This window comes from Lipotes vexillifer, unplaced genomic scaffold (assembly GCF_000442215.2).
Source record: "Lipotes vexillifer unplaced genomic scaffold, Lipotes_vexillifer_v1.1 scaffold965, whole genome shotgun sequence".
NCBI lineage: Eukaryota > Metazoa > Chordata > Mammalia > Artiodactyla > Lipotidae > Lipotes > Lipotes vexillifer.
In genome coordinates, this window is record NW_006769686.1 from 1,742,634 (window position 1) to 1,767,856 (window position 25,223).

The following is a 25,223-nucleotide window of genomic DNA, read 5'->3' on the forward strand; positions in this document are numbered from 1 at the left end:
AAAAAGAGTCATGTACCAAAATGTTCATTGCAGCTCTATTTACAATAGCCCGGAGATGGAAACAACCTAAGTGTCCATCATCGGATGAATGGATAAAGAAGATGTGGCACATATATACAATGGAATATTACTCAGCCATAAAAAGAAACGAAATTGAGCTATTTGTAATGATGTGGATAGCCCTAGAGTCTGTCATACAGAGTGAAGTAAGTCAGAAAGAGAAAGACAAATACCGTATGCTAACACATATATATGGAATTTAAGAAAAAAATGTCATGAAGAACCTAGGGGTAAGACAGGAATAAAGACACAGACCTTCTAGAGAATGGACTTGAGGATATGGGAAGGGGTAAGGGTAAGCTGTGACAAAGCACGAGAGAGGCATGGACATATATACACTACCAAACGTAAGGTAGATAGCTAGTGGGAAGCAGCCGCACAGCACAGGGAGATCAGCTCGGTGCTTTGTGACCGCCTGGAGGGGTGGGATAGGGAGGCTGGGAGGCAGGGAGATGCAAGAGGGAAGAGATATGGGAACATATGTATATGTACAACTGATTCATTTTGTTATAAAGCAGAAACTAACACACCATTGTAAAGCAATTATACTCCAATAAAGATGAAAAAAAAAAAGAAAGAGAAAAACAAATACTGTATGCTAACACATATATATGGAATCTAAGAAAAAAAAAAAAAGGTCATGAAGAACCTAGGGGCAGGACAGGAATAAAGACGCAGAGGTAGAGAATGGACTTTAGGACACAGGGAGGGGGAAGGGTAAGCTGGGATGAAGTGAGAGACTAGCACCAACTTATATATACTACCAAATGTAAAATAGATAGCTAGTGGGAAGCAGCTGCATAGCACAGGGAGATCAACTCAGTGCTTTGTGACCACCTAGAGGGGTGGGATAGGGAGGGTGGGAGGGAGGTGCAAGAGGGAGGGGATATGGGGATATATGTATACATATAGCTGACTCACTTTGTTATACAGCAGAAACTAACACACCATTGTAAAGCAATTATACTCCAATAAAGATGTTTAAAAAAAGAAAGATAGGAAAGGAATGTGTGTGTGTGTATATATATAAAGGAAAAAAGAAACCTCACAGGAAAGTGACCAGGCAGGTCATAGGGAATGGGTATGGCTGAGGAGTGGTTGGGAGTGTACAGATGGATGGGTTACAGCGAGGACAGGTTTCTTGGTTCTGAACACTTAATTCTAGAGAAGTAAAAGATGGGCATGTTCAAAATCTAATAAAGAGGGGGAGAGAGCAAGTTTGCAGTGGAGAATCCTGGCGGACACCACTCTAGCCACGTGATCAAAGTTAACATCACCAATAATACATATTGACACGATGTACCCTCTGATACCATGCACTGAGAAGGGCCTATAACTCTCTGTTATGCTTCCCAATAATGCACTTTTACTCTAATCACAAGAAACAAACCCAGATTGCGGAATATTCTACAAAACAATTGACAGTACTCTTCAAAAGAATCAAGGTCATGAAAAACAAAGAAAGTCTCAGGAAATGCCCCAGGAGGGATCCTGGATTGGATACTGAAACAGGAAAAGGAGATTTGTGGACAAACTTGTGAAATCTAAATAAATTCTATAATTTTGTTAATAGTATCATTGTACCAACGTTAATTTCTTCTTTTTGATAAGTGTCCTATGGTCATGTAAGATGTCAACCTAAGGGGAAACTGGATGAAGGGTTTATGAGAACCACTTGTACTATTTTGGTGTATGTCTAAGATGAACTCAAAATTTTTTAAATGCAAAAAAAAAAATCTAATAAAGAGAGAATCTCATGGACCAAAGGTTGGCTTCCTTACCATCTTTGAAGTCCAAGCCAACTTTCACACCAAAGGAGGCCAGCTACACTAAGCTGGTGGTCATGTTATAATACCTTTACCTGAGAGAGGGCCCTCATCAGAGGTGGATTGGAAAAGGGTTTGAGAAATTAAATAGGATAGAAAGTCTCAGAATAATGGTGCTCTTCATTTATTCAGAACATATAATGAGCCAGGGACTGTGCTAAGTTCTTTAAACCTTTTATCGCACTTAAACCTTATGACCTTTGAGGTAGCTGTTAAAGTTTTCACTGTTGACAAAAGAGCAGGCTGGGTGTTATAGAAATGGAGGAATACGATCAAACAGCTGAGAGCTGGTGGGTTGGGATTCAAATCCAGTCGGCTTTACTCCAGAGCTTGTTCTGAACCACTCCACTGTACTGTTTTCTCAGGGGTGACCTACATTCAGTTCATACCTCAGGGTTTCTGTGCTGGCATGGGTGGGGTAAGAGGAGAGAGAAGGCAGGAGGAAGGGGATGGCCTAGGATGGGCTGGTCAGCTGGAGCTGTCCATGGTGCTGGTCAGAGGGGCATGGAGCTGGAAAGCCTGTAGGAGATGGTGTAGGGGAAGACAGCTGGGAGAGCTAACACAGAGAAGAAGTCTGTACAGACTAGAGGGACAGAGCAGTAAGACGCGGTCGCAGGTCCTCTACCAATCAGGAGGAATTAGAAGGAATTAGAACTTCAAGTTTTAGCTTAAAATAAATAACCATGTATACAGTAGCTGGTGAGGTAGGATTTTTCCTCAGGTCTCACTTGCAACCAATATGCCATCACTATCCAGTGTAGCTCTACTGGTTGTTAAAATCTGGAAATACTTTGGTACTAGTTTGTGAGTAGTCACTGGCTGAGTTCTCCACTGCTGGGGCTGCTCTCCCAGTCCTCTCTCCACACCTGCAGGCTTCCCCACAATCCAGCAATGAAAAGGTTAAGGCCTGGCACAATGTGGCCTCCCAGGACCCAGCTCTGGCTCTAAGGCCCCCTGGTGTCCATTCTCATAGGTCAGTACACATAACTTACCAATTTTTAAGTATTTTGAATGCTACCCCTGTTTGCCCCCATTTTACAGGTGGGGAAAGTGAGGCTCTGGAATGTTTAATGATTTGCCTCAAACTGCTCAGCTCTTTTCTAACCTTCTTTTTTTTTTTTTTGCCCACACCACGCAGCATGCTGGATCCCTGACCAGGGATCGAACCCATGGCCCCTGCAGTGGAAGCACAGAATCTTAACCACTGGACCACCAGGGAAGTCCCAGCTCAGCTCTTAAATGGTAGAATCAGGACTTGAACTCGGTCTTCTGGGATTGAGCCTCATGTCATTTTCCATCCACCCCCCTACTGTTGGCCTGTGTGCCTAGTCGCCATTTGATGGGGACAACGAGGAAAGGAAGCAAGTTGAAGAGGGGCTGTGGGTTGACACAAGAGAGTTAGAAAAACCTATAGGGGTCGCAGACAGAATGCAACTCTTTCTTTTGAATTACCTGTTGCCATATGGCAGTCTTCCCCCAGCCCCTGCCAAATGTGTGCCCTGGCAGCCCTTTCAGGCTGGAGGTGCCATCAATCTCCTGACACACCCTCTCCACACCAAGCAGCCCAGGGGACCATGGCAGTCTAATGCAGAGAGTGCTCTATGCCTGCTCCTAGATCCAGCCTTGAACAACCCCAGTGGCCCTCTTAGCTATAGTCTCCTCTTCATCTATCAGGCTGGGCTTAGAAGATTTACCCTACTAATTTCGGAGGTCAGGAGCTTCTGTGGGAGTACCCACCTCCTCATTCCCCTCCCCTAACTTAAGTACATCTTCAATACTGACCTGATTTCAGAAGCAACACTGGAAACTGAGTCAGAGTTGCAGGGGAAGGAAAATGGGAGAGGGCTTTGCAAGTCCTGGAGCTGAGTGACTTGTCAACTGGACAGCAGATCACCCTGGCATCTCTTTTTGTCTTTCTCCACGCTGGAGCAGCAAGGCAGCCTCCTTCTTGGAGAAACAAAAGAGGAGGTTGTAGAGAGGAGAAAAACTTTCCACTTCTCCAGTGTGCAGCAGAGAGGCTGGGAGGTGGTAGGAGACGAGGGTGAACAGAGAGCTGAGAGGCAAAATTCTAGGGCCTCCCACATAGTGAGTGACCTTCCTCTGTGTGTATGTGTGTGTGTGTGTCTGTGTGTAACTTTGTTGATTGTCTACCATGTGTCAAATACTTTACATAACTGATCACTCAGTCCCTACATAGGCCTTTTGATAATTATCCCCAGGTAAAAGATGAGGCTCAGGGGCTTCCCTGGTGGCGCAGCGGTTGAGAGTCTGCCTGCCGATGCAGGGGACACGGGTTCGTGCCCCTGTCTGGGAGGATCCCACATGCCACGGAGCGGCTGGGCCCGTGAGCCATGGCCGCTGAGCCTGCGTGTCCGGAGCCTGTGCTCCGCAGCGGGAGGGGCCGCAATAGTGAGAGGCCCGCGTACTGCAAAGAAAAGAAAAAAAAAAGACGAGGCTCAGAAAGGTCATGGGACTTGCCCAAGGTCATACAGCCATTAAGTGGCAGGATCAATCTCAGGTCTGCCTGATTTCCCAGCCCAGAGTCTTCTCTATTTCATGGGTGGGGTGGGGGGGAATGGCTATGGCAAAAAGGCTTAGAAAAGATATTTTTGTGTGTGCTGAAGCCCAGATCATGGAGTGCGCTTTATTACCCCCACTCCTCTGCTTCCAGCCAGGAGCATCAGAGTCCTCCTACTCATCCTCTTTCCTCCCTTTCTTCCACATCCTGGTCTTCATCAGTATACTGAATCATCACCCACACTTGTTCATAGCCTTGAACAAAATAGCACCACCCTGTTGTCTTTCTTGGGTCCATGCAGGAGACGGTCACCAGGACCCAGCACCCATTATTTCCCACATGTTCCGGGATCCTGAAATGAGTGGCAAACCCAACTTTCTCTCCCTTCCTTGGGTTCAACCCCTTGCCACACCCCTTTCCATGCTGTTTGCTTCCTGGGGCAAAGTCCAGCTTGGGCCTCTCCCTGGGAGTCCACCATGCCAGTCAAGGTCACTCACCAGCAGAACTCCCAGGAGGCGGCTAGAAACTTGCAGAAGTAGAGCCCACAGAGGACCAACTACGAATCCCTTCTCACCATCTCAAGCCCAGAATCCACCAAGGTTTGAGCAGGCCAGCTCTGGAGGGACACTCCTTCAGTGAAGAGGCACAAGGATGTGTGGCTCCTAGAATAAGCTTTTTCTCTTTAAAATCTTTATTTATTTATTTGGCTGCACCAGGCCCTATTTGTGCCACTCAGGATCTTCGTTGTGGCGTGCAGAATCTTTAGTTGCGGCATGCAGGCTCTTAGTTACAGCATGTGGGATCTAGTTCCTTGACCGGGGATCAAACCTGGGCCCCCTGCATTGGGAGCATGCAGACTTAACTACTGGACCACCAGGGAAATCCCTAGAATAAGCTTTTCTAACCCAAACCCCCTTAGGGTTTGCTCGCTGGGATTCCTGAGGCCACCACCAAGCCTTGCCCCCAGAGTCACTGCTCCCTATTTGGCCTGAGAATGGACAAACAGGTCCCTTTCCCTATTCCTAAGATCCAGCTGAGTCAGGATGACCATTTCAAAAAGAGCTTAGAGGAAAACAAAAAAGAAATCATTATAGAAACCACAAACAACATAAAAGTGGTAACGTCCAAAGTACAGGTTTCCTATTCTGAGAATAACATTAAAACCAGTGAAAAGCTTACTGAGTTCCACATTCCTCGACCCCAAGAAAACTCCAGACCTAACTGTGCTGGCATAACTTAATGGGCCCCCTGGTCTGACCCTTCCCTCCAATCCAGCCAGACTCTGGCCATGTGATCTCCCAGGCCAACTCAGGCAACACTGTCATCTGAGTCTATCTTTCACCTTTCACAGATATACTCCAACTTTCCCAAAATGCGAGTTTGTTCTCTGGGTTTACCCCTAGAGTCTCTAAGTTCTCTCCCCCAACACCCACCTCCATCACTGTCCTGGGTAGTGAAACATCTTTAATTGCCCATGAATGAACTCTGAGATTTTCAGCTTCACCCACCTAAGAAGTCTTCACCAAATGAGACTCTTCCTCCCAAAGGACATACAAACAAATGAACTAATGGGCTTCCAAAAATCCATATTATGTGTAATAATGCCTTCTTCATACATTCACCTTCAGATCCCTTCAAGAGTTAGCTTTGTGCTGGGCAGGAGGAAATGCTAGGAGAAAATGCCTAGAACACATTCTCTTCCACCTGCAAAAGGAATTAATTTGCAAAGCAATATGCAAATAAGAAATAACTACCGGCTGCTTTTAAGTTAACAATTGCAATCACAGAATAAAGTTCCAGTTGAGATTCTGACCCTATGTCACCGAGGGGTATCAGAAAAGAACAGAAACAACTCCCACTGGTGTCACAAGTCCTTGTAGTAGCCTCCTCTGAATTTGGTCTTCAACTAAAGCCAGGATTGCGGGGACTTCACGACAACTGTGTTGCGACTGGGAGAAAACAGTTACTGCTAGCAGGGAAAGCCGGAGAATAAAAAATGGTGGTGAGCGCTATAGTTGGGCGGAGCTTTCGCCTTCTCTGCTCCTTGACTCCTTCGGGTAGCCGTCGTTGCCCTGGGATACCAGGAGACGCCGTATCCTGCGCGTCCTGTATCTATAGAGACGACAACATGGCGGCGGTGTGAGTTCTGAGCGTTGGTCCAAGCGACCAGGGGGAGCTGCGCGAGTGGCCAGGGAAGGTATCTGTCTTGGGAGACGGTCTCCTTTGGGAAGTCGTAACCAGGGGTCCCCTCGGTGTCCTTCAGAGAGCCCGGAGGGACTGAGACTTGGGCGAGATCAGCCTGGGGATCTGTTAGACGATGGTGGAACAGCTCTAAGTGTATTTTATTCCTTCTTTTTACCTCTTTCTTCCTCCCTCTACTCGGCGACCCGCCACTTTTTACACTGGTCATCTTAGGAATTTTTAGGTTGGAAATTAGGCAAATAAAGGAAGCTGATGATATTTTTTTTAAGATCCTCAAGATTAGAAAAAGAGATTTAAAACAACACCTCCCTTGCCCAGGGTCCTCACAATGATTGCAGATGTGTGAATCTTTTGGAAGAGTAGCACGTGCTAGTGTGGAAGTTGTAATTGTTCATTATAGTAACATAGGTTTGTCTAGGGCTTTTTCACATCCCTATTTCTTTCAAGCTTCACATCAATTTTGTGAAATACGATAACCCTCATTTTACAGGTAAGGAGGCTGAGGCTTGAGGAGATGGAGAAACTTGCCCATCTTAAACGAATCTGAGCAGATGCTTCAACCCAGCTTTTCTTGCTCCAGGACCAGTGCTCACTTCTAAGCCCTAAGACCTGGTCTGGACTAGCTTTCTATCCCATTGTCTCTCATTTTTCCTACAAGTGTTGATTGGAAATTTTTTCAGAGCCTTGAGGCGGGGGCTGTCTGTAGAATCCCCTAAGGTCACAGGCATTAATGAGCCGGGGAAGTACAAAGCCATCCAATAGCAGAGAAGTAATGGGACCTTCCTCCCTATCTCCCCAGCTTGCATTTCTTTGATTCCATCTGAACGTTCACTTCACAACCGAAGGTAGGAGCCTTGCCTGTCCTGTCCCGTGCCTAGCACTGGTACATAGCAGGCACTCAGTAAATGCTTTGTGAATGAATGAACGAGTGAATGGAAGAAAATCCCCTCCAGAGGGTTTGGACATAATGCCAATTAGGAAAAAGTGCATCAACAGAATCTTTTGTTCTGAATGGGTGGTGGGGAGGGGACGGGAGAGTGTCTGATGGAAACGTGGAACTTTCTAAAGGGCGACCATGAAATTGTTTACTAAAGCATAATATGTTGTAAAAGGGAGCTGAACCCCAGACTTGAAAAGAGATAATTTTAGGCCAAATAAAAGACAATTCCATCTAATCATAAATTGTTGTAAGAATTAAAATATATGTGAAGGACTTACAACACCACTTGGCACATGATAAGTTCTTAGTAAATGTTCTTAGAAGTTGTTATTATTTTTGAGATTTGCTATTCAAAGAGGTGGGCTAGGATACTGAGTAGTCTTAAAAATGTATACATGTTCAAAAAAGGATTACATTGATACTGTCCAATATAGTAGCCATACCTGGGTATATGTGCTGAAGGAAGCCTGCTAAAGGAAGGGGGATTTGAGAGGGAGCCAGAGCCAGTTTGGGACACTTCTGTGTCCCCTAGAGCAGGGCCAAGCACCCTTTTGAGCATTTGGTGAAAGCTGTGGACACTCTCCCTGGAAAAGAGCACATGCCCAAACCCATGACATTTTGCATACAATTTGTCTATAACGTCTGCATGTATTTGCATATAACTTCCAGCCGCAGTCTATCAGTGGATCCCTCTGTTTTAGAGGTTGATTCATTAATCTTTGGACTGAGTCATTATTTTAGTGAATGCTTCATTTAAACCTGGACTACACGTTGTGTACTGATAGAGGAAACCCAGAAGCCCAAGAATCCTCCAGTCTCACTTGCTTCTTCTCTGACTCATTCCTTTTCCCACAGGAGGCAAGCCACGTTCAGAGGAAACAAGTAGAGAGTAAAAGCCAAGTAAAGGTAATGCATATGCTTCAGGAGCACTCACTGGGGGCTTGCTGAGAAACGCCAAGTGTGGCCTTGGAGAGCAGGGCTGCCTGGGCCTCATCCCCAGTTCCCTTTTCCAAATGGCCTTTCCTGAATGGTGAGTCCCTAGGCTCCCAGGCAAAGCCCTGGATCTTGCATCCAGTCTTGTTCCTCATGATGCTGCCTCACACCTGTCGCCAGAGCTAGGAAGCAGACACCCCTCCATGAAAATGATGGCCGTGGTGAGGCTTCTTCATTGACCTCTCTTTTTCATGCCCCTCCTGCCTCTCCTCTGGTCTCTTCCTAGCTCCCAACTGGCAGGAACTCCTGTCTTAGCCAGAGAGCTTCCTTTGGACTTGTGTTCCAGGCACCGGATGCTCATCAGGGCAGCCCTAAGCCTCCTCATGAGGACAGCGGGGACTACACCATGAACTCCGGATCATGCCTGAGTGCCAGCACAATGGCCTTTCCCACCATCACTGGCAGCAGCGTGGCCATGAGTGCCTACAGCAGCAGCAATGCTAGTGCCTGTGGGAGGACACGTGCGGGGCGGGTGGAGTGGGTGGGGCAGGGCCAAGCAGGGTAGATGGGCAGCAGGGCAGCAGGGGTAGGAATCTGAGACGACCCCACTCTCCTGTCTAAACTCCAGTACTAGACCCTACATACACTGAGCCCTATGCTAACTGGAGTGGTGGCAGCTGTGAGCGTGATGGTGGAGGCGGGAGAACGCTGGGGAGATGTGAGTTGGGGGCTGATAGAGTAGCCAGTAGTTCTCTCTTCCTTCAAAAAGCTCTTCTGGTCTTGAGCCCTAGGGCTTTGTGTTTGTCCAGTGGATGGATGTTGTTTACTTCTCGCAGCTCTCGGGGGTCTCTCTCTGTGATAGCGCAGGACCAGGGTAGGGGGTGCTTGTCTAGGGATGTAACTATGGGGTCTGACTGCATTTGTGCAGCATGTGTCTGTATCATTTGTGAATTCTCGTGTCTCCTTAGATGTGATGGTGGTTGCATTTGCCTCTCTGTGGACCAGGGGTCATCTCACCCCTCCCTCTGTGCCATCCTGGCCCAGTTTGCTCACAGATTCACTCACTGCCCTTCCCCGCTCTGCTCTGAGCTGGCAGGAGATTGGAAGTTGGGAAGAAGGGAGAAGCCAGGCTATTTATCTTCTTCCCTCTCTGCTTTTGACAGTGTCTCCATCAGCAGCTGCATCTCCCTGTGACTCCAGTCCCCACCAGACAGGCCTCTGGGCTCTGAGAACCCCACCACTTCCCCTAACCTAGGTGTGGTGGCAGCTTCTTGATGTTGTTAACTTTGGGGTTACTTCACTATCCCCTGGTTGTGCATTAAATTCCTTATTTTAAACACCCGGAGTGGCTTCTGTTTTCCTGGTTGGACCCTAACTGATGCACCAATTGATATTTATAATAAATGATCCTTGCTCACCCAAGTCACCTTTCCTCCACGGGCAGATCATGCCATCCGACACTCTATAAATATTGAAACTAAGATATAGTTCTAAGAAAGAAGGGATTTGCCAGTCCTGTTCACTATTATAGTCCTGGCACCTAGTACAATGTCCAGTGCATCATAGGTAGTCAACAAATATCTGTCGAATAGATAAATATATCCTTATGTTATGTAATGACATAAAAACAATACTTGGAAGAGGGAATGGTGGTGTATCCCTGTGCTCTGGAAAAGTGCCGGGGATAGACCGTTCCAACTAGGAGAGGCTTCTGTAGCGAAGGGGTAGGATGGCAGGCAGAGGAGGAGGAGGCAGCAACTGAACAGGCCGGGGTCTGAGGGCACACTGAGGAGCACAACAGGCAAGCTAAGGCTGCTGAGTGTGCCAGGTGGAATGGCTGGTGCGGTGGCCAGGGAAGGCTTCAGGGGCAGGGTCTCTGGGAATGTAGTTGGAAAACCATTCCAGTGACCTCAGAAGAGGTAATATCTGACTCGCCTACCCGCCCCTCACCTTCTCTCTCCAGACTGTCCCCCAGGAGTGAAGAGTGGTGTGATTCATTACTTTCTGGAGGTGGGGAGGTCTTTGCCCATTCTCTGGGTCTTTGAATCCTATCCCACTTGCTTCTCCCCTTTCTCCCTGCCGACCAGACAGCCTGCCAATTCCATGGATACTCAGAAGTGCTTCCCAAAGAAGCAGGACAAAGTGAAGAAGAGGGTCATCTGGGGCATTGAGGTGGCTGAGGAGCTTCAGTGGAAAGGCTGGGAGTTGGGGAAGGAGATCACCAAGAACCTGGTTCTGAAAAATCTATCCTTGAAAATCCAGAAGATAAAGTACAGGTACCAGTATGAGGGATCAGAGACTAAGCCCCTGAGCCTTCAAGCCCCCAAAGCAGCCACTCTTAAAAAACACACTTTTAAAATGTCGTATAAGGGCTTCCCTGGTGGCGCAGTGGTTGAGGGTCCGCCTGCCGATGCAGGGGACACGGGTTCGTGCCCCAGTCCGGGAAGATCCTACATGCTGCGGAGCAGCTGGGCCCATGAGCCATGGCCGCTGAGCCTGCGCGTCCAGAGCCTGTGCTCCGCAACGGGAGAGGCCACAACAGTGAGAGGCCCGTGTACCGCAAAAAAAAAAAAAAAGTGCTTTAAAATGTCATATAAAACCAGAAGAATATATAAAACATGTACAGCTTGAATAATTGTTGAGAGTACAATTTGAATAATTGTTGAATAATTGTGACCAGATTAAATAATGGAATACTAACAGTGTCTGAAGCTCACCTTCTCCCACTATGTGTCCCCTGCATTGGAACACCTTCCCTACCCATAAAGGCAACCAATACCTTGTCTTTCATGATAATGATTTTCTTGTTTTTCTCAAAAGGTTTTACCACTTATGTTTGTATCCCTAAATGTTATAGTTTAATTTTTCCTTCTTATGAACTTTATATAAGCGGGATAACATGGTATATTTTGTTACACTTTTTTTTTTTTTTGCGGTACGCAGGCCTCTCACTGTTGCGGAGCACAGGCTCTGGACGTGCAGGCTCAGCGGCCATGGCTCATGGGCCCAGCTGCTCTGCGGTATGTGGGGTCTTCCCGGGCCGGGGCACGAACCCGTGTCCCCTGCATCGGCAGGCGGACTCTCAACCACTGTGCCACCAGGGAAGGCCCCGTTACACTTTTATTTTGCTCAATTATGTTCGTAAGACTCATCCACATGCAGATATAGTTCATCCTTTTTCATCGCAGTATAGTAGTCCAATGTATGCTTCTACCTATTCACCCATTCTTCTGTTAAGGGACTTTTGGGTTGTTTCCATTTTGGGACTGTGTAGGTCTCCTATTGCACAAGTTTAAGAGTTTTTCTAGGGTAGATACATAGGAGTACAGTTGCTGTGACTTAGAACATGTTTGCTTTTTGTAGATTTTTGTACATGTTTGCCAAACTCTCATCTTTCCCAAAGGACTTGTATCCATTTATATTCCCACAAGCCACATATGAGCATTCCCATTCCTCTGTGTCTTTATCAACAATTGATAATGTCAAGATTTAAAATTTTTGCCAATAATGGTAATTTGTTGTGGGTTTAATTTGCATTTCTCTGATTACTAATACAGCTGAGTGTCTTTTCAAATGTTGTTGGCCATTTCATTTGTGAAATACATGTTTAAGTCTGTGCCCATTTTTCTAATACATTATCTTTGTTCATTTTTTAAAAATATTGAAATATAGTGGATTTACAATATTATATTAGTTTCAGATGTGTAGCATGGTGATCCAGTATTTTTTTAGATTATACTCCCTTAAAAGCTATTACAAGATATATGGTTGCCAGGGGATAAGAGGGGGAGGGATAAATTGGGAGATTGGTATTGACATATACACACTACTATATATAAAATAGATACCTAAGCAGGACCTACTGTATAGCACAGGGAACTCTACTCAATTCTCTGTAATGACCTATATGGGAAAAGAATCTAAAAAAGAGCAGATATATGTGTATGTACAACCGATTCACTTTGCTGTACAGCAGAAACTAACACAACATTGTAAATCAACTATACTCCAATAAAAATTAAAAGAAAAAAGACAAAAGACAATCTACAAAGAAGACATACATATAGCTAACAGGCACATGAAAAGATGCTCAAGATCACTAATTATTAGAGAAATGCAAATCAAAACGACAATGAGATAACACCTCACACCTGTCAAAATGGCTCTCATCAAAAGTCTACAAATAACAAATGTTGGTGAGGATGTGGAGAAAAGGGAACACTTGTACACTGTTGGTGGGAATGTAAATTGGTCAGTCATCATGGAAAACAGTGTGGAGGTTCCTCAAAAAACGAAAAAAAACCACCATATGATTCAGCAATTCCACTCCTGGGTTTATGTCCAGAAAAAACAAAAACACTAATTGGAAAAGATATATGCATCCCAATGTTCATAGCAATAGCCAACCCAAGCATCCATCAGCAGACAAATGAGTATATATCAATATATACCACAATGGGATATTACTCAGCCAGAAAAAAAGAATGAAATTCTGCCATTTGCAGCAACATGGATGGACCTAGAGAATATAATGCTTAGCGAAATAAGTCAGACAGAGAAAGACAAATGCTGTGTGATATCACTTATATGTGCAATCTAAAAAATAAGACAAATGAATGTATATAGCAAAATAGAAACAAACTCACAGATATAGAAAACAAACCAGTGGTTACCAGTGGGGAGAGGGAAGTGGGGAGGGGCAAGATAGGGACATGGGATTAAGAAAAACAAACTACTAAGTTTAAAGTAGATAAGCAACAAAGGTATATTGCAGAGTACAGGGAATTATAGGCATTATCTTGTAATAACTTTGTTTTAAATTTAAGTTCCCAGTAGGTCCTGCTTAGGTAACTGTTTTATATATAGTAGTGTGTATATGTCAATCCCAATCTCCCAGTTTATCCCTACCCCTTCCCTCCATGTTTGTTTTTTGCACCTGTGACTCTATTTCTATTTTGTAAGTAAGTTCATTTGTACCATTTTTTTAGATTCCACATATAAGCGCTATCGTATGATATTTGTCTTTTTCTGTCTGACTTACTTCACTCGTATGACAATCTCTAGGTCCATTCATGTTGCTGCAAATGGCGTTATTTCGTTCTTTTTTATGGCTGAGTAATATTCCATTGTATATATGTGTACCACATCTTCTTTATCCATTTCTCTGTCAATGGACATTTAGGTTGCTTCCATGTCCTGGCTATTGTAAATAGTGCTGCAATGAACATTGGGGTGTATGTATCTTTTTGCATTATGGTTTCCTCCAGATATATGCCCAGGAGTGGGATTGCTGGATCATACGGCAGCTCTATTTTTAGTTGTTGAAGGAAACTCCATACTGTTCTCCATAATGGTTGTACGAATTTACATTCCCACCAACAGTACAGGAAGGTTCCCTTTTCTCCACAACCTCCCCAGCATGTATTGTTTGCAGATTTTTTGATGATGGCCATTCCAACTGGTGTGAGGTGATACCTCATTGTAGTTTTGATTTGCATTTCTCTAATAACTAGTGATGTTGAGCATCTTTTCATGCGCCTCTTGGCCATCTGTATGTCTTCTTTGGGGAAATGTCTTTTTAGATCTTCTGCCCATTTTTTGATTGGGTGTTTGCTTTTTCAATATTGAGCTGCATGAGCCTTTTGTATATTTGGAAGATTAATCCCTTGTCGGTCAGTTCATTTGCAAATATTTTCTCCCATTCTGTGGGTTGTTTTTTCATTTTGTTTATGGTTTCCTTTGCTGTGCTAGATTCTTTTCCTTTTTTTAAAATTTAATTTTATTTATTTTTTTATACAGAAGGTTCTTATTAGTCATCAATTTTATACACATCAGTGTATACATGTCAATCCCAATTGCCCAATTCAGCACACCACCATCCCCACCTTCCCCACGGCTTTCCCCCCTTGGTGTCCATATGTTTGTTCTCGACATCTGTGTCTCAACTTCTGCCCTGCAAACCGGTTCATCTGTACCATTTTTCTAGGTTCCACATATATGCATTAGTATACGATATTTGTTTTTCTCTTTCTGACTTACTTCACTCTGTATGACATTCTCTAGATCCATCCACGTCTCAACGAATGACCCAATTTCATTCCTTTTTATGGCTGAGTAATATTCCATTGTATATATGTGCCACATCTTCTTTATCCATTCATCTGTTCATGGACACTTAGGTTGCTTCCATGTCCTGGCTATTGTAAATAGAGCTGCAATGAACATTTTGGTACATGACTCTTTTTGATTTATGGTTTTCTCAGGGTATATGCCCAGTAGTGGGATTGCTGGGTCGTATGGTAATTCTATTTGTAGATTTTTAAGGAACTTCCATACGGTTCTCCATAGTGGCTGTATCAATTTACATTCCCACCAACAGTGCAAGAGGGTTCCCTTTTCTCCACACCCTCTCCAGCATTTGTTGTTTGTAGATTTTCTGATGATGCCCATTCTAACTGGTGTGAGCTGATACCTCACTGTAGTTTTGATTTGCACTTCTCTAATAATTAGTGATGTTGGGGAGCTTTTCATGTGCATCTTGGCCATCTGTATGTCTTCTTTGGAGAAATGTCTATTTAGGTCTTCTGCCCATTTTTGGATTAGGTTGTTTGTTTTTTTAATATTGAGCTGCATGAGCTGTTTATATATTTTGGAGATTAATCGTTTGTCTGTTGATTCGTTTGCAAATATTTTCTCCCATTCTGAGGGTTGTCTTTTTGTCTTGTTTATGTGCAAAACTTTGAAGTTTCATTAGGTCCCACTTGTTTATTTTTGTTTTTATTTCCATTACTCTAGGAGGTGGATCAAAAAAGATGTTGCTGTGTTTTATGTCAAAGAGAGTTCTTCCTATGTTTTCCTCTAAGAGTTTTATAGTGTCCAGTCTTACATTTAGGTCTCTAATCCATTTTGAGTTTATTTTTGTGTTTGGTGTTAGGGAGTGTTCTAATTTCATTCTTTTACATGTAGCTCTCCAGTTTTCCCAGCACCACTTATTGAAGAGACTGTCTTTTCTCCATTGTATATCCTTGCCTCCTTTGTCATAGATTAGTTGACCATAGGTGCGTGGGTTTATTTCTGAGCTTTCTATCTTGTTCCTTTGATCTATGTTTTTGTTTTTGTGACAGTACCATATTGTCTTGATTACTGTAGCTTTGTAGTATAGTCTGAAGTCAGGGAGTCTAATTCCTCCAGCTCCGTTTTTTTCCCTCAAGACTGCTTTGGCTATTCGGGGTCTTTTGTGTCTCCATACAAATTTTAAGATTTTTTGTTCTAGTTCCGTAAAAAATGCCATTGGTAATTTGATAGGGATTGCATTGAATCTGTAGATTGCTTTGGGTAGTATAGTCATTTTCACAATATTGATTCTTCCAATCCAAGAACATGGTATATCTCTCCATCTGTTGGTATCATCTTTAATTTCTTTCATCAGTGTCTTATAGTTTTCTGCATACAAGTCTTTCGTCTCCCTAGGTAGGTTTATTCCTAGGTTTTTTTTGTTTGTTTGTTTGTTTTGTTTTTTGTGGTACGCGGGCCTCTCACTGCTGTGGCCTCTCCCGTTGCGGAGCACAGGCTCCGGACGCACAGGCTCAGCAGCCATGGCTCACGGGCCCAGCCGCTCTGCGGCATGTGGGATCTTCCCAGACCGGGGCATGAACCCGTATCCCCTGCATCGGCAGGCGGACTCTCAACCACTGTGCCACCAGGGAAGCCCCTATTCCTAGGTATTTTTTTCTTTTTGTTGCAGTGATAAATGGGAGTGTTTCCTTAATTTCTCTTTCAGATTTTTCATCATTAGTATATAGGAATGCAAGATATTTCTGTGCATTAATTTTGTATCCTGCAACTTTACCAAATTCATTGATTAGCTCTAGTAGTTTTCTGGTAGCATCTTTAGGATTCTCTATGTGTAGTATCATGTCATCTGCAAACAGTGACAGTTTTACTTCTTCTTTTCCATTTTTTATTCATTTTATTTCTTTTTCTTCTCTGATTTCTGTGGCTAGGACTTCCAAGACTATGTTGAGTAATAGTGGTGAAAGTGGACATACTTGTCTTATTCCTGATCTTAGAGGAAATGCTTTCAGTTTTTCACCATTGAGAATGATGTTTGCTGTGGGTTTGTCATATATGGCCTTTATTATGTTGAAGTAGGTTCCCTCTATGCCCACTTTCTGGAGAGTTTTTATCATAAATGGGTGTTGAATTTTGTCAAAAGCTTTTTCTGCATCTATTGAGATGATCATATGGTTTTTATTCTTCAATTTGTTAATATGGTGTATCACATTGATTGATTTGCATATATTGAAGAATCCTTGCATCCCTGGGATAAATCCCACTTGATCATGGTGTATGATCCTTTTAATGTGTTGTTGGATTCTGTTTGCTAGTATTTTGTTGAGGATTTTTGCATCTATATTCATCAGTGATATTGGTCTGTAATTTTCTTTTTTTGTAGTATCTTTGTCTGGTTTTGGTATCAGGGTGATGGTGGCCTCATAGAATGAGTTTGGGAGTGTTCCTTCCTCTGCAATTTTTTGGAAGAGTTTGAGAAGGATGGGTGTTAGCTCTTCTCTAAATGTTTGATAGAATTCACCTGTGAAGCCATCTGGTCCTGGACTTTTGTTTGTTGGAAGATTTTTAATCACAGTTTCAATTTCATTACTTGTGATTGGTCTGTTCATATTTTCTATTTCTTCCTGGTTCAGTCTTGGAAGGTTATACCTTTCTAAGAACTTGTCCATTTCTTCCAGGGTGTCCATTTTATTGGCAAAGAGTTGCTTGTTGTAGTCTCTTAGGATGCTCTATATTTCTGCGGTGTCGTAACTTCTCCTTTTTCATTTCTAATTTTATTGATTTGAGTCCTCTCCCTCTTTTTCTTGATGAGTCTGGCTAATGTTTTATCAACTTTGTTTATCTTCTCAAAGAGCCAGCTTTTAGTTTTATTGATCTTGGCTATTGTTTTCTTTCTTTCTATTTCATTTATATCTGCTCTGATCTTTATGATTTCTTTCCTTCTGCTAACTTTGGGTTTTGTTTGTTCTTCTTTCTCTAGTTCCTTTAGGTGTAAGATTAGATTGTTTATTTGAGATTTTTCTTGTTTCTTGAGGTAGGCTTGTATAGCTATAAACTTCCCTCTTAGAAATGCTTTTGCTGCATCCCATAGGTTTTGGATCATCGTGTTTTCATTGTCATTTGTCTCTAGGTATTTTTTGATTTCCTCTTTGATTTCTTCAGTGATCTTTTGGTTATTTAGTAACGTATTGTTTAGCCTCCATGTGTTTGTGTTTTTTACACTTTTTTCCCTATAATTGATTTCTAATCTCATAGCGTTGTGGTCAGAAAAGATACTTGATACAATTTCAATTTTCTTAAATTTACTGAGGCTTGATTTGTGACCCAAGATGTGATTTATCCTGGAGAATGTTTCGTGCGCACTTGAGAAGAAAGTGTAATCTGCTGTTTTTGGGTGGAATGTCCTATAAATATCAGTTAAATCTATCTGGTCTATTGTGTCATGTAAAGCTTCTGTTTCCTTATTTATTTTCATTTTGGATGATCTGTCCATTGGTGTAAGGTGTTAAAGTCCCCCACTATTATTTTGTTACTGTCGATTTCCTCTTTTATAGCTGTTAGCAGTTGCCTTATGTATTGAGATGCTCCTATGTTGGGTGCATATATATTTATAATTGTTATATCTTCTTCTTGGATTGATCCCTTGATCATTATGTAGTGTCCTTCCTTGTCTCTTGTAACATTCTTTATTTTAAAGTCTATTTTATCTGATATGAGTATTGCTACTCCAGCTTTCTTTTGATTTCCATTTGCATGGAATATCTTTTTCCATCCCCTCACTTTCAGTCTGTATGTGTCCCTAGGTCTGAAGTGGGTCTCGTGTAGACAGCATATGTATGGGTCTTGTTTTTGTATCCATTCAGCAAGCCTGTGTCTTTTGGTTGGAGTATTTAATCCATTCACGTTTAAGGTAATTATCAATATGTATGTTTCTATGACCATTTTCTTAATTGTTTTGGGTTTTTATTTTTTTTAGGTTCTTTTCTTGTGTTTCCCACTTAGAGAAGTTCCTTTAGCCTTTTTTGTAGAGCTGGTTTGGTGGTGCTGAATTCTCTTAGCTTTTGCTTGTCTGTAAAGCTTTTGATTTCTCCATCAAATCTGGGTGAGATCCTTGCCAGCTAGAGTACTCTTGGTTGTAGGTTCTTTCCTTTCATCACTTTAAGTATATCATGCCACTCCCTTCTGGCTTGCAGTGTTTCTGCTGAGAAATCAGCCGTTAACCTTATGGGAGTTCCCTTGTATGTTATTTGTCGTTTTTCCCTTGCTACTTTCAATACTTTGTCTTTGTCTTTAATTTCTGCCAGTTTGATTACTATGTGTCTCAGAGTGTTTCTCCTTGGGTTTATCCCGTATGGGACTCTCTGCGCTTCCTGGACTTGGGTGGCTATTTCCTTTACCATGTTAGGAAAGTTTTTGACTGTAACCTCTTCAAATATTTTCTCAGGTCCTTTCTCTCTCTCTTCTCCTTCTAGGACCCCTATAATGCAAGTGTTGTTGCATTTAATATTGTCCCAGAGGTCTCAGGCTGTCTTCATTTCTTTTCATTCTTTTTTCTTTATTCTGTTCCGCAGCAGTGAATTCCACCATTCTGTCTTCCAGGTCACTTATCCGTTCTTCTGCCTCAGTTATTCTGCCATTGATTCCTTCTAGTGTATTTTTCATTTCAGTTATTGTGTTGTTCATCTCTGTTTGTTTGTTCTTTAATTCTTCTAGGTCTTTTTTAAACATTTCTTGCATCTTCTCGATCTTTGCCTCCGTTCTTTTTTTGAGGTCCTGGATCATCTTCACTATCGTTCTGAATTCTTTTTCTGGAAGGTTGCCTATATCCACTTCATTTAGTTGTTTTTCTGGGGTTTTATTTTGTTCCTTCATCTGGTACATAGCCCTCTGCCTTTTCATCTTGTCTATCTTTCTGTGAATATGGTTTTTGTTCCACAGGCTGCAAGATTGTGGTCCTTCTTGCTTCTGCTGTCTGCCCTTATAATGCCTTTTTTAAATAGAAATTCTTATTGAGGATACTAATCCTTTGTCAGTTCTGTGTTGTGAATATCTTCTCCCACTTTGTGACTTGTCTTTTACTCTATCATGTCTTTTGAAGAAAAGAAGTTCTTAATTTCAAAGGAATCAAATGTACCCATTTTTTTCTTTTATGGTTGAGGCATTTTTGTATCTTGTTTAAGAAGTTCTTCTCTACCCTTACCTAGGCCATGAAGATATTCTCTTATAGTATCTTCTAAAGACTTATAATTTTGCCTTTAATATTTGTCTTTTATCTATATGGAATTGATTTTTGTGAATGGTTTCAAGTAGGGATCCAATGACATTTTTTTTCCTCAACCAGATGTCCAGTTGTCCCAACACCATTTATTGAAAAGTTCATACCTTCCCTGATGATCTCCCCCACCACTGATGTATATCAATTTTCCATATATGTATGGATCCATTTCTGAACTCTGTTTTGTTCCCTTGCTCTATTTGTCTTTCCCTGGGCCAACAAATATCATCCTGAATTAATTATTAGAGCTTATAATAAATCTTGAATATCTTGTAGTGTAAGTCTTCCAACTTCAGGATTGTCTTGGCTATCCTTGGGCTGTTGAACTTTCATATATGTCTTCAAATCAGCTTATCACACATACACGTAAACTACTTTTTGAGATTTTGATTGGGATTTAGTTGAAACTATAGATTAATTTGGGGAGACTTGATGTCATTACAAACTGAGTCTTTCATGACAATTTTTATCTTTCATGACTCATGGTTTATCTTTATATTTCTTTAGGTCTTCTTTCATGTCTCTCAATAAAATGTAAATTTTTCTCTGTAGATGTCTTATACATCTTTAGTTAGATTTATCCCTAAGTGTTTTATATTTTTGATGATGCTGAGTATGATATCTTTTAAAGTTGTTTCATTTTCTGCTTGTTGCTGGCTTTATAGAAAGGCATTTTTTAAAAATATGGATGTTTTGTCCATAATCTTGTGCCCAGAAACCTTGGTAAGTTCTCTCATTAACTCTAATAATGTATTTATTAATTCCTTTTTTCCACATACACATTCATATCTTATATGAAAATGGGATTTTTCCTTCCTTTCCAACCCTATCTCCTTTCTTTCTTTGTCTTTCCTTACTGCACTGTTGAAAAGGAAAGTGCTGATCAGAAGCTGTTATAGAAGGCATCATTGTTTTGTTCATGATCTCAGCATGAAAGATTCCAGTGTTTCACCATTAATTTGGATGGTTCCTGTAGTTTTTTTCTTTCTTTTTTTTTTTAGACTTTATCAGGTTAAGGAAGTTCCCTTCTATTTCTAGGTTGCTGAGAGGTTTTGTCATAAACATATGTTGAAGTTTAATATTTTTCTTTATTGAGATGATCATTTGATTTTTTTCTCTCTTAATTTGTTAATACGGTGAATTACATTAACTGATTTTTTAATGTTACACCAACTGTGTATTCCTAGAATAAGCCCAACTTGGTCATGATTGAGTATTCTTTTTATACAGATTGCTAAATTCTTTTTGCCAATATTTTGTTTATGGGTGATATTAGCCTGTAATTTTCCTTTCTTCTCATAACTGTCAGGTTTTGATAACAACGTTATGATGGATTCATAGAATATGGTGGGGAGGGTTTCCTTGTTTTCTGCTGTTGGGAAGAGAAGACAAGGATTATCAGATGCTTGGTACTACTTGCTGGGAAGCCATCTGGCCTGGTGTTTTCTTTGTGGGAAGATTTTTGACTATTTATTCAATTTTTTGGATACTTTTAGAAAGGGTGGCCATAAAATGTATAATTCTTGAGTCAGTTTTGGTCAATTATACATTCCTAGGAATATGTTTATTTTATCTGAACTTATTGCTATAAATTTTTTGATAATATTGGCCTCTTATTAACATATTTTTTAAAATAAATAAATAAATTTATTTATTTATTTATTTTTGGCTGCATTGGGTCTTCGTTGCTGTGCGTGGGCTTTCTGTAGTTGGGGTGAGCGGGGGCTACTCTTGGTTGCGGTGCGCGTGCTTCTCATGGCTTCTTTTGTTGCAGAGCACAGGCTGTAGGTGCGCGGGCTTCAGTAGTTGTGGCACACGGGCTCAGTAGTTGTGGCTTACGGGCTCTAGAGTGCAGGCGCGTAGTTGTGGCACATGGGCTTAGTTGCTCCATGGCATGTGGGATCTTCCCAGACCAGCCTCGAACTTGTGTCCCCTGCAATGGCAGGCAGGTTCTTAACCACCAGGGAAGTCCCCTATTAGTATTTTTGAAGTCTGCAGAATCTATAGTTTTGACCCACTCTGGAACTCTACAGCTGTGCTGAGATCTCTGCTTGGAAATGCATCCCTCGCACCTCTGTTCTCAGCTTTGGTTTCCCCCAGCTAAATGCTCAGGGATTTGGTTAAATCAGGGCAACCTTCCCCATCCCAGACCCCACTGACCACCATGTGCATCTGAGGTACAAGTGCTGCTCCCTTGGCCCTGTATCTTTTCATTCAGTGCTCTGACATCTGGGAGTGAAGGTCTGCAAGAGAAGTGGTAGGATGAGGGAGACAGTTCCTCCTATGACAGAACACCTGTGTTTCTCCTTCCATGGTCCCACAGACTCAAGTCTGCTCGGCTTTCCAGAATCTTCCCTAATCTTTCTGCCTCTCCTAGTTTTCTGATCCTGAAGTGCTTATCCTCTGCCTCCTTCCCACAGGCCCCCCAAGACCAAATTCTTCTTCACGGTCATCCCCCAGCCCATCTTCCTGAGCCCAGGCATAACCCTCTCACTCCCAATCATCTTCCGGCCCCTGGAGGAGGTAAGGTCTGCCATGGTGAGCGGAGGGCAGGGAGGGACACAGGCACAGGGACCTCAGAGCAAGATGTAGGGCAGAGCAGCGAGGAGCTCTCCCACCACACCCACATCCCACCAGCTGGAGCCAAAACTCATTAGATAGAGGGGGCTTCCCAGTTGGATGTTGCTGGGGAGAAAGGCTGTGCTACTGTGTTGGCCATCAGAAAGCCCTATATTCCTTGGGCTCTTCCTGCTCTCAAAATGTTTCCCCAAATACTTTGTTCCTCACAAAAGAAGCCCTACATCTCTGAGACCAAGATGGTGCTGGAACACAAGTAACTGACCCTCTCTTCAGAGACTGAGATGGAGGGCCATGGCCCAGCCCAGCCCTCAGCAGTTGTGTTGAGGGGATGGCCAAGGGCTGGGGTCGGGTGAGTGGTCCTTGAGTACCACCCGGGTACCACTGATCAGCCAGGGCCTCTGCCTCCCTGCCCCCACACTGCAGAAGGAGTGCGTGGACCAGCTGTGGTTTGAGAAAGCAGAGGGGACGTTCTGTGTGGACCTGAGAGCCACCCTGCCCTGCCACAATCTGATCTGCCCACCGTCCCTGCAGTTGCCCATGTGCGCCATCGGGGACATGGCCGAGGCCTGGTTCTGTCTGGACAATGTGGGGTGAGGGCCGTGGCTGAGTCTCAGAGGTGGGAAGAGTGAGAACTGTGAGGAGGGTTCCTGGGAGCAGGAGAGACTGGCCTGTGTGATGGTGGAAGGGGATAGGGGGAGTAAAGGGGGCATCCCGGCCTTTCTAAAGCAGGGGCAGCGGTCAGTGAGCCCAGTGGCTCTAACCTGCCCTCCCCCTCCAGGGACCTGCCCACCTTCTTCACCTGGGAGTCCCCCAGCCCATTCCAGATGTTGCCGACCACGGGGCTGCTGGAGCCAGGCCAGGCCTGCCGGATCACGGTGACCTTTCAGCCCCTTACGGCTATCATCTCTGATGTTCAGGCCACGTGCTGGTACGGGGAGGGAAGCAAGCAGAAGAGCAGCATCCAGCTGCAGGCTGTGGGTGAGGCCCGACCTCTCACCCGTCCTCTCTGGGGATCAAAGCCGCAGTGTGCCCCCTCCCCCACTCCCCGCCCTGGCCTGGCCTCCATGGGACCTCCTCCAGCCTACTGCCCTCCCCTGAGCCCTGCAGGCTTTGCCTTTTCTTTGTCTTCCTCGGTGTCGCAGACCAGTGTTTCCCTGGGGACCCCCATCTTCTTTGAAGGGCTGTTCAGCTGGGGCCCCAGAGGCCCTGGCGGATTTCTCCCCAAGACTCCCCCCTCTCTGCCCAGCCAAACGCGCCCAGCTGCTGGTGAGCATGAAGCAGAAACGCCCGGAGGACCAGGATGCCGAGGGCATCCAGAAGGTGCTGCACTTTGGCTCTGTTGCCGTGGGCTGCACCGCTGAGAGGCAGATCAAGCTGTATAACCCATCGGTGGTATGCATCCTGCGCATGCAGGGGGAGTGGGGGCAGGACTCAGGGACCACAGGGCCAGGTGCAACTAATACTCAGCCCCTGTACAGAATGTCGCAACCTCACGTACCCATGTCTGCTGATACACTCATGTCAAAAGGGGTCCCACTCTCCTCTCAGCTGGGGGCTGGGCTGGGGTATCCCTCAACCCCCCCCCAGAGCAACTCCAAGAGCAGTCCTAAGGTGTCCTGATGCCAGGACCACAGCCAGCCTTTGTGGTACCTTTGGGAAAAGGAAAAGGTGCCCCCTCTGGGTGGTCCCAGTGTAGGGCACACGGCTCGGCCCCTTCCTTCCTCCCGGCAGAGGCAACCTTGCTCCACGGTCAAAGCTGATGACTGAGGCACAGGTGGGGCTTCAGCTGCCCTCACGCCCTCAGCTGGGCAACTTGGTAATAACAGACGAGCCACCCTGTGACCTGACCACCTCCTGTCCCCACCTGGCCCCGTAGGTGAGCGCCCCCTTCAGGATCGAAGTGGCCCCACACATGCTGGCCAAAGACGAGGCCTTCTCGTGCCCCACGGCCCATGGCATCGTGCCCCCGGGAGAGAAGAAATGCGTGTCAGTGTTCTTCCACCCTGAGACCTTGGACGTCAGGACTATGGACTACTTGTCTGTCATGCCCTCTGGCTGTGCCTCCCAAACCCTGCTCAAAGTCGTTGGTTTCTGTAGAGGTACTGGCAGTCCCAGGTCACTGTACTCCCTCTGGAGACAGGAGCAACCCATGCTTAGGATTGGCAAATGCCCGCTCCTAGTCGCCCAGGGCCTCCTTGCCCTCAGCCTGGGTGTCTGCTGCCCCCTGGTGGAATCAGTGAGGAACCAGTTGAAGACACCTGGAGATATTGTTCCCATGCTCACCCCTGGTGACCTGGTGGTCCGCTCAGGCCTTTCCAACCCAACCTTCTGTCTCCAGGCAGCACCACCTCCCATCAGTGGTACCCTCTGACATAGCCTCAGGGAGGCTGATAACCCAGCCCCACTCAGGTGGCAGGGCCCACTCACAGAGCCCCCATCTCTTCGGCCCAGGTCCTGACGTGTCCCTGCAGTTCTACTGTGTCGACTTCAGCTGGGTCAACCTCGGGAAGCGCTCTGAGCAGTCCCTGTGGATTGAGAACAAGTCAGACTGCACGGCCCACTTCCAGTTTGACATCGACTGTCAGGAGAGCGTCTTCAGCATCAGACCTGCCTTTGGGACCCTGGTGGGCAAGGCCCGCGTGACCCTGCACTGTGCCTTCCAGCCCACTCACCCCATCATCTACTTTCGGAGGGTGGCCTGTTTCATCCACCACCAGGTGAGCTATGGGGGAGGGCGTGAGGAGGGGCTCCCCGGGAAGCTGGAGGGGCCAATCCGAGTCCTAGTAATGAAGACAGTGATTGGTATTCAGTCCCCTG

The 25,223-nt window shown here is 44.4% G+C and overlaps 1 protein-coding gene across 1 annotated transcript in view; it reads left to right on the forward strand.

Moving 5' to 3' along the window:
* Positions 1 to 8,312: 8,312 nt before the first annotated feature.
* CFAP65 (cilia and flagella associated protein 65) overlaps positions 8,313 to 25,223 on the forward strand; it is a gene marked incomplete at its 5' end in the record, with an annotated part of 42,152 nt that continues 25,241 nt past the window's right edge. Inside the window, 9 exons of the mRNA XM_007445854.1 lie at positions 8,313 to 8,404; positions 8,780 to 8,984; positions 10,571 to 10,755; positions 22,247 to 22,349; positions 22,830 to 22,996; positions 23,185 to 23,384; positions 23,653 to 23,798; positions 24,283 to 24,505; positions 24,858 to 25,123. Coding sequence (XP_007445916.1) covers positions 8,313 to 8,404; positions 8,780 to 8,984; positions 10,571 to 10,755; positions 22,247 to 22,349; positions 22,830 to 22,996; positions 23,185 to 23,384; positions 23,653 to 23,798; positions 24,283 to 24,505; positions 24,858 to 25,123 — 1,587 coding nt within the window. The remainder of the gene's footprint in view (positions 8,405 to 8,779; positions 8,985 to 10,570; positions 10,756 to 22,246; positions 22,350 to 22,829; positions 22,997 to 23,184; positions 23,385 to 23,652; positions 23,799 to 24,282; positions 24,506 to 24,857; positions 25,124 to 25,223) is intronic.